The sequence below is a fragment of the Argopecten irradians genome, chromosome 9 (genome assembly GCF_041381155.1).
Source record: "Argopecten irradians isolate NY chromosome 9, Ai_NY, whole genome shotgun sequence".
In the NCBI taxonomy this organism is placed as follows: domain Eukaryota; kingdom Metazoa; phylum Mollusca; class Bivalvia; order Pectinida; family Pectinidae; genus Argopecten; species Argopecten irradians.
Genome location: NC_091142.1, coordinates 15,221,060 through 15,231,406, shown reverse-complemented (window position 1 = coordinate 15,231,406; position 10,347 = coordinate 15,221,060). Strand labels below are relative to the sequence as shown.

General features: G+C 37.2%; 1 protein-coding gene across 1 annotated transcript; it reads right to left on the bottom strand.

Annotated features, from left to right (window-relative positions):
• Positions 1–634: 634 nt before the first annotated feature.
• LOC138331594 (uncharacterized) lies at positions 635–4,738 on the bottom strand. Its single transcript, XM_069279301.1, has 2 exons — positions 4,330–4,738; positions 635–2,076 (listed from the first exon to the last, which is right to left on the bottom strand). Exons 1-2 carry the CDS (start codon positions 4,736–4,738, stop codon positions 1,091–1,093), a joined length of 1,395 nt encoding a protein of 464 aa, XP_069135402.1. The 3' UTR covers positions 635–1,090.
• Between the last annotated feature and the right edge of the window lie 5,609 nt (positions 4,739–10,347).

Here is a 10,347-nt window from a genome sequence, read left to right as displayed (position 1 = left end):
CTAGAAAGTGTGTACATGTAAAGCGAATTCCTAAACTGTAATCTAAATTTAAAAGGGGGGCATGTACAACGAAAGATAATAAAATGAGGAGTCGCACCAAACCGGAAGTTACACCACACAGACGTAAATATACACAGACGCGACACACGTGTGTAAGTACAGTACACTGCCGAAGAACAAGTGTGGTGTGTAGCGAGACAGGTATTGCATGTAATATTGTATACATATTACAAATGATTCTTCCGCCTACAATTAATAAAATATTATCTAGATAATACATACATTAATAGTACAGTCGTCATGTTGCAAAGCAGAAAGTTGATAAAACGAACTTTCTGCCTTACAAAGCAATAAATAAAAACTAAAGTCGTTCAGGTTTGGGTGATAATGTAGCCAAGGTTTATTACTGTATCATCGTATTATGTAATGTTACATAATTATAGATCGATGATATAATCATGACACAATATTGCAAAATATTATTGCATAACATATTTTTTATAATTATGATTACAGTAAGTGGAAGAACCACATGTAATAAACCAGGTAGTAATTTGTCCAAACACCCAAACCTGAGTTGGTAAGTATATAAAGTAAAATTACATATTTGTATAAAGTAGTTTAAAAAAAAAAAAAAAAAAAAAAAAAAAAAAAAAAAAAAAAAAAAAAAAGTTCAAAGGAGAGTAGGCACAGTGACCATTAATGAATTCAGTCTGTACTGCCTGTTACTGCAACGATAAGACACATATAATTACAGGTCCATGGTATATACGTACACATATCCATCACGATATATCATACACAGTTCCACATGGTATAACACAAAATAAATCCAAAGTCAATCCATGAAACAATATGAAGTTCAATGATATAACCAGCAGCACGGGAAGTCGACACCATAAATAATCACTGATTAACATTATGTTCTCCTGAACTCGGTTTAAGAGGTCCATTGATGTCCATGTACTGTCTGTGATCGAACAGACCACGCACTGTTCAGAATGTTTGTACAAATATATTTGAGTCACTGTTATTACATGCACACTACAGAGATGGGTCTTCATGGCTGACCACAGACATATTTAAAAATTCAGAATTTTTTCTTTATAGCTTCCCCAAGTGAAGTACTGAGGTGTTGACGATATGCGAGAGACGTGTCTATGTATTTCTTATATGCATCACTACGCCAATCCCCTTGCGCTTGAATGATTTCATGTGGTAAGCCACACTCAAGTGCAAAGGATGCTCCACCCCGCCTAAAGCTATGCCCAGAGTATTTTGAATGATCTATCCTGAGATGTCCAAGGCACTCTCGAAGACGAGAGAGGAAAATATCATAGCTAAGCAACCTACATCCCCCTGGAGTAGGGAACATAAAGACCGGTATCTTTAAGTTTTTTGAGGGACACAGCCTGAACAGCAAAAGGAGGGCTTGGGTGGGGCAGAGGGGAGAGGAAAGAATTAATGGTAAAGGTACAGAGAGTGACCTCTCTCTAAACTGAATAGTTTTTGACCAATGCACATGTAGGATCACTCCATTAGGACTAAAGGACACATTATGACGACTTAGATGTATGTTAGGATTAAAATCCTTCAAGGAGGGGGGGAAAAGGTTAGACTTCCTGAAGAAGGAGAAGAAGGCAACCAAGCAAGCAGCCCAAAAGCAAATATCACGAGGGGACTTAATATCAAGCTGGGGTAAGATTTGCATTAAAATAATGGGAGTAATCGGAAGTTTCTGGCAGGATGAGTCCCCCAACAATCTACGTGCTCCCTTTAGTACTCTACTTATATGGAAATTGTCAACAGGATTAGTTAACCCGACCTCAAGATGTAAAAGCCTTACAACCGACAGGTAATTTCTTATTGAGGAAAACTGTAACCTCATAGATAGGAAGGCAATGTACCGCCCTAAATTGATATAAGATATTGGGATAGGTTTTATACTATGATCACAACAAAATTTTAGATAGGTATCTAGGTAGGTATGGTATGTTCGTCTGGTTGATGGCGCCAAAGCATTCGCACGTAACAGGGACACTTGATCATCCAGCAACCGCATATTTCGGGCCGTGCCTAGATAAAAGAAGGGAAAGAGACCTAATAGACATATGGTACAACAGAGAGAATAAAGGGGTTGGCATTTGGAGCGTTGAGACAAATGAAGTGTATGCCTTGCCCTCATGCAAACGGGACACACAATCTGCTAAGCAATTATGCTTACCTTTGATATGTTTGGAAGATAAATGAAAGTTAAATCTGGCTGACAACCAGAAGAGGTATCTTAGAAAATGCATAACTGTAGAATTGCGAGACGTACATTTGTTTATACTAGATACTGTGACCATATTGTCAGAGAAGACAATAATACGCTTATTTGCCCAGGCCGGAGCCCAATAGTGTGCTGCGAGGCATACAGCTAGAACTTCCTTTTCATTTATGTGCATATGTAACGCAGTAGGAATGTCAGCGGACCAGTTTGTATAAAACCAGTCATTACCCCAATGACCACCCGCCCCTTCATTACAAGCATCTGTGTATACACTTGTAACAGCTCGTTTCTCTAAGAGGAGGGATTTGCCATTAAAGGTTTGAAGGAAGGTATGCCACCAGGCTAAGTCCCGGAGGACTTCCGCATTAAACCGGAGTTTATGGGAATCTTTTTTCAGGGAAGACATAGCATTGATCAGTCTGCGAAGGAAGACTCTCCCGCCATATACTACCGACGATGCCCAGTTTAGTTTCCCTATTAAAGATTGTAGTTGCTTTTTGCTAGCACGACAGCGAGAGCTGAAATTGTCTAGCTCATATTTTAGTGCGTGTAACTTCTCGTCAGGAAGTCTGAGATGCATTCCGAGGGAATCTATCTCGATACCTAAGAAGGTCAGCTTGTGTGTTGGATCCACAACTTTATTCCAGCTAATCATAAACCCTAGCCTTCGTAAGAGGCAAATTAGGGTGTTAAGGCTTTGGATGCATTGAGCCTTAGAAGACTCGCAAATAAAGAAATCATCTAGATATGCTACTATGTTACTAAAACCCTTACGATTCATAATCCGAACCACTGCCTGAGAAAGTCTATGGAAAATACTAGGTGCTAAACGAGAGCCAAATGGTAATTTTTTATCAATGAAGTAACGAATTCCGTCTTTAAATTCCCAATGAATCCCCGTTACTGTTTGACTGCTGTCACTGATAGGGACAACACGATATGCACTTTTGAGATCTACTTTGGCCATGTAACAATTAGGGGATACTAGTCTCGCAGCAGAGTCAACCGTGCTGTACTTATGTTTAGGAATGTTTTCAGCGTAATCATTCACTGCTAATCCCTCAGGTCTACTACAGTCATGTATCAGTCGTACACCTCCGTCAGGCTTTGGTATGACCCCTAAAGGACTGACTATCTTGGGTGTAAAGGGCACTTTCACATAATTACCGTTCTCAATTTCGGTCAAAACTTGCTCTGTTGCTTTCTGATATAAAGGACTTGAGGGTCTAGCTGATGGGTGATTTTTTAGATAAGCTCTGGCAGGACTAGATACAGGATCAATAATATCAAAACCATTCCTAATTCCATTTAAGATGTAAGACTTGTCAAAATCATTGCCTAATTCATTCTCCCAGGCCGTTATGTTCAAACAAGCAGAGGGCTTAGGTTGCTTAGCTACACCTAGTTTTTTAAACTATGGTTTCCTCTAGCATGAGACGCAAAACATGCTGGTATTGAACAAACATGCTCGTATCGACACTGCTGTGCCTGACACCCCCCTTTAGAATTGAATCTTTTGCATATTTCCTTCCCTTGGGGTGTAAAATTAGCAAATTTCTGTTGAGTACCGGGGGCCAAAGGTTTTTTCCTCTGTTTTGCAGACTGAGAATTTGATGACTGATATGGTCTGAGGCGCAAAAATTCGTCCGATAGGTGAGAGACAGCTGTACCCCAACGGAACTTGTGGACATGTTGGAGACGTCTGTATTCCCTATCATATAGGAAGACAGATATCATATCATGTGTTGATATTAAACGATATATCCTAGAAGTGTGTGATAGGTAATCAAAAATGTGGTCTTTGGACAGAGTACCATCCTGTACAAGTTTATGTAATATAGCCAAATTAGCATTGGACCATTGTGACAAAGAGATATTTTCTAATTTAGGTTTTTTGGGCCCAGCTTTATAAATAAATTGAAAGACCTCATTTTCAGACACAATTTTCTCAGTCTGCATACCCCCATTAACAAAATCTGTGATATCTAAATAGTTATTATCACGGGCCTGCCCGAGTGATTTTAAATGTACCTGAGGGTCCTGCCATGAAAACCCACCTTGCAGTGTTTCATCAGTATTTTCACGGCATCCAGCTGTTGTCTGTTGACCTCTCTGCAGGTTGTTCAACACTTCCCTGATCAGTAAGTCTTCATCCTGGGAATTCTCATCAGTTGTAGCCGATTCCTGAATCTGGGATGTGGAGCCGCCTGTGGCTCCTTCTGCTCTACGCTGTACTGCCTCTACCGGATCCGTCGAAAAAGTTTGTTTCACAGCTTTGACAATGAGTTTGACCTGGCCTACAGGGATCTTGGACTTGGCCAGGTCCTCAGAAGTGAGGCAAGATAGGGCCTCCATTGAACAAAATCCCAAATTGAACAGTAAATTTAGTGAATCCTCAGTTATTTTTTTCTGTGTTGCCCAGATCTCCACTTTTTTCATTTCCGCGTTCAAATCAGAGGAATCCATGATTAGTATTTTTTTCCAAAATCAGGCCGAATTAAAGTTGAATTTATGTTCTTTTTCTTATAAAATTGACTGATAATGTTCCAAAATTAAAATTGACCACAAAAGTAACAGCCGTCACAAAAGGCCGCACAGTCCAGCTGAATGGCAAACAATGCCTGCTCTACGGATGTTGCCGTTTTCATGATGCTCTCCAACCTCTGAATCATGTATGTGTCCAAGGAAACGTCATTTGGAATTTTAAAGAATGAACGTATTTCCTTTTCTGGCATTTTTAAGTTTTCAAATTTTGATCGTCTTTGATAAAATGATCCAAATACAGCAAGAATATTGAATAGCAAGAATATTGAATGCTTAGATCGTCTGTGATAAAATGTTCCAAAATATAGCAAGAATATTGAGGCCGAATGTACCAAAACCAGCAAGAATTTTTGTTGAATTTCACTGCGAACAAGCGCGATCTGTTCTGCACGGCCGAAAATTTGAAAGTGACGCTTTGCTTTGAATTTTCTTTATACATATCAGAGGTTGGAGCAAGTTTTAAAACGATTGGATGCTACCTACCCTATCGTAGAGTTGTTGTGTCCCAAGGGGAATCACAACACGCTCTCCATTTGTTTACATATCTACGACGCATGGAAAAGTCCGAGAGACTCGAACGACAGTAAACCACGTTAACGAGACCTTGCGAGACTTGGTAAAACATTGTTAATAAACACTAATTTCGTTAAAAAGGAAATATCTAGAAAGTGTGTACATGTAAAGCGAATTCCTAAACTGTAATCTAAATTTAAAAGGGGGGCATGTACAACGAAAGATAATAAAATGAGGAGTCGCACCAAACCGGAAGTTACACCACACAGACGTAAATATACACAGACGCGACACACGTGTGTAAGTACAGTACACTGCCGAAGAACAAGTGTGGTGTGTAGCGAGACAGGTATTGCATGTAATATTGTATACATATTACAAATGATTCTTCCGCCTACAATTAATAAAATATTATCTAGATAATACATACTTTGTCACTGCGCGAGACGTTTAGCGCCTTTACACCTGTTTTCTGAGCTCTTAGCGGCTTTATCATTTATTGTAAGGTGTTGATTTTTTTGTAAATGTAGACATTGGCATATTCTCTGTACAGAGTTTTAATTTCAAAGTAATGAATTTGAAAATGGCGGAAATATAGCCCTCTGAATATGGCATTTCGTTAACTTTTTAACGTAAATTTTACCGTAATTTATGAATTTCAAAGAGAAGTGTTTTGAATTGGATGTTAAAGAGCATGATCTCAGACACAGAAAATGACTAATTTCAAGGTCATGTGATTCAAAAATTATTTAGGTTGAATGCGATGTTGAACGTTTTTTTCTTACTACATGTTATCAGAGATTATGTCTGGGTCAAGAGTTCGCTAGAGGGTTCAATGAGGTCAAACAAAGGTCAAAAATGAACTTTACCATAGAAATGTTTTGAAGAGTGCATATGAAAGAACATGCTCTCAAGCACATAAAATGACCAATTTCAAAGCCATATTATTCAAAATGGCGGATATATTGAACATCAAAAATCGAAATTTTAATATTTATTTGTCCTTGCGGCAGACGTTTCAGCGCCTTTAAACCTGTATGTACAGTGTTGATTTTTCATATCTATGTTTTATGAACTTTTGTCTGCAAAATTTATGGATTTTAAAGGGGTCATACACTGTATAGTAAAATGGCGGAAATATAGCTCTCCAAATATGGCAATTTGTTCCATTTCCTGATTTTTTGTAATAGAGATATTGGCATATTGTCTATACAGGGTTTTAATTTCAAAGTCATGTATTAGAAAATGGAGGAAATATAGCCCTCCGAATATGTCATTTCGTTCAATTTTTAACGTAAATTTTACCATTTGTATGAGATTTACGATAAAAATGTTCTGAAGATTGTACATGTATATGAAAGAGAATGTTCTTAGATATATATAATGATTAATTTCAAGGTCATATGATTCAAAATGGCGGAGATATAACACTTCAATGGTCATAATATCACCGTTATCAACGTTATTTGTCACTCACATTTCACACATCACCGTGACACGCCGAGTACGGATACTGAAACATGTATTGCAGTGAGAAGGCAGCAAAAACACTTTTCTCTAACTGTTTTCTTTCTTGTTTATTCTGCATCAAAGCTCTTTCTTATCTTAATCACGCATGGATAAAGTTGTGTAAGCCCAATTTTATTTTATGTGAGGGCATGTTTTGTATGTATGAATGTGATAAGATTACATTATGTGGTCAAAGGGAGATAATTTTAACTCTAATTGTACCAGTTATTCCCCTTGGTCTTCATATAAAAAAGAGAATGAAAGTAGACTTGGAACCAAATAGATGTGTTTTTTGTTGTTGGTTTTTTGTGTTGTGAAGATTAAAGAAATGTAGACTGAGTTCTCCAACCCAACCTCACGTTCATGACACAGCTGTAATTTGGTAAAAGATTCGGAATACATTTAGAAGTTCAAAAGGTACATATAAGGCGGAGCCAAAGAGTCAAATTAAAATTCAGATTCAAAAAATCTTCTGAAGATCCAGATAGAGCCAGAAACCTTAGGTCCTATATACATTTACTGAAACATTATAAAAATCCCAGTATAAAAAAAAATCAGTAGTTTCTGTATGTTTGAAATATAGGATATGACAATATGAAAATATCAATACACATTTCCAAAACTTTTCAATTCAAATTCCACTAAATTAGGGAACTTGTTTTTCTCACCAGACTCCCGCTGATTGGCTCAGCATTTACTTGTCAGCACTGTTCGTACGTCCTTGTGTGCAAATTGTGATCGTTATCGTGCGTCAACTTCGCTAGCCAAGGGTAATACACTTGGCTAGCGAAGTTGATCGTGCGTGTCTGCCTGTACATCCCTCCATCCATCATTCGTTTGTTCGTGAATCGTGTGTTTGTTTGTTTGTCTGTATGACTTAATGAAATGTATCTCAAAGTAAGCGCGTGCTGTACGCAGTGTGTGTCCTGTCATTTCGTGCCGGCAGACAGATGAATAGACTGTCTATTGAGAGGTAAACAAAATGCCAGCCACCTGAAGTTGTTATAGTGGAATCATTGTCAACATACACGACATTTTGTCAAATATATTCAAATTGAACACGAACATCGCTGGTACCGCATCACATTCGCGATATCCACGTTGCATATACATGTAGCATACACGTGGCTAGCATTTTCTTTACCTCTCAACTACACGTGGCTTCAAATTTACTCAACTAAATATGTAGTCGGCGGCCATTGCAAATGTGTGAAATAGAAGGGTCCAGAAGTATTTCATTGTGCAGAGTTGTTTAATTTCACAAATGAGATATAATATGGGGACAGTGGGGTACATATGATCCCGATGAATAGGTATCTGTACGTTTTCCCGGCATTGTATGGACGATGTATTAGAAATTTGCCGCTGACGTAGCGTAGACCAAATCTTTCCTACGATTTCACGTTTTTAAGAGGTATCGCGAGCTGACTATATATTAGGCAAAAAACATTCTAAAAGCGTACTAAGACGCGCAGTGTTGCGTGTTAATAACCACATAAAAACTAAATTTGTTTTAAGTGGCGGCTTTATTTCACATAAATCACACAAAAAGTTGAGATTTCATTTATAGATATATTATACTCTAATATCCCATCACAAGCAGTGATTCTTTCAATACACATGTATGTTTCACACGACAGGCAGCGATCCATTCAGTTGATTTTATTGCATCGGTTCCATTAAAATGTAATTTGAAAAAAAAATCAAAACTTAAAAACCTTGTAAGTGATAACATCAACTAAACGACTACTTGAGATTTTACTGTATCTTTACAGTACGCAAAAATATGCCATTTTATTTATGTGTTATTTATGTGTATATTAATTTCATCCTTACTTTCAACTTTTTCAGCGCTGTTTGTTAGTTCATGTGTGTAAATTGTGAACATCATATCATGCGTGTCTGCCTGTCCTTCCATCTGTTCGTCAGTCTATCCATTAATTCATGTTTTCGCGTGTTTGTTTGTTTGTCTGACTTAATAAAATCATATCTGGAAGTATGTTCATGGTGTATGAACATGATGAAGTGTGTCCTGTCTATGACCGGACGTGTGCACAGGCCGACTAAAAGACGGGTGGAAGGAAGGACACGTTGATACCCGTGTTCAACCAGATACATTGTGTATATAATCATTATATTCGTTCTTTCTTTCCTTTTTTTGTTTGTTTGCTCTTTTCGTTCGATAGTTATTGTTTTATTCCTTCTTTCGGGCTTGCGTTTGTTCGTTTTTTCGACCGTTTGTTCGCTCATTACAGATAGTTAGATTTTATACAAAGAGAAAAATATTATAGCGATGGTCTGTTTGCTAACATTACTTATATCATTACATAGGTGGAAATCCCGTGTTTTGATCGCGATCAAATCTAGTTGTTAATTGTATTCAGTTCAACGCGTTTATCCACTTTGGACATCGTTTCAATAGATACATTGTATATCTCGTGAACTTGGGGTTTCCTGTTGTAAGAAAAATACACATTCAGACAAATGAATCAATCAAGTAACCAGTTACCATTAACATTAGTATTAAAGTGAACAGTCGGGCAAGGATGGCTAAAGTTGGTGAAAATGGTGTGAATGTATCCAGTATAATTTCTTATGAAATGGAAAAATAAAAATCTCTCGTCAAAATCTGTCTGCATACAAAGAAATTAATTTAAAGTATGGGAATTCTAAAACGTCCTTCCGGCTCACTATGTCCGTGGTTACATTTCCACACAGCCTCGCTTTCAATGCTTTCAACTTTTCTTTACTTTAATAGTCAGAACTGGGAAACTAAGCAGAACTTGACCGTCGTATCAATATGTGAGAACTTTTGGAAGGCCAATGAACGCATTTAGACTGGTTTTCTTTGCCCGACTATTCACTTTAAGCTTGGACTTTATATTTTTTTATTACTGTATTAAAAATGATTTTAACACACATAATAAGAGGGTAATCCAAAACTACGTGTTTATTAAGGTGAATATAACTAGTCCACAATACTTACATATACACTTCGTTATCGGTTTTATGAAATCAATAAAACGATTATTTTGTCAAGAACTTAGAAAGGACTAAGTATGGTTTGGGCCCCTTTTAGCCCCCAAATGCATCAACTTTTCAATGTTGTTATTTACAGTGTTTTTCCTGGGTATTTTGGGAAATTGCCACCTGGTAAAAATTGAGAAATTTTGTGCAATAAAAGTAGGAAATGAAAATTAAAATTTAAACTGTGTTTATGGAAATTTTGGAAAAGGTAGAAATAGACAATTATGCTTCTCTAAGAATCAAGTGTAAGAATGAATACTAAAATACAACATTCAGTCTTGGGATTTTCGGATTTTTTTAATTTCCTCGCACAAAATACGCTTCAACTCACTGATTTGGAAAATTTAGACATAGATTCGGGAAAAAATAACAAGAAATATAATTGGTAATGGGGCCTAATTTCGGCCCCATATATATAGGCAGAAAAAACACTGATTTAGTATTTAAATTGTTGGATTTGACACATTTGGTACATCCCTAAT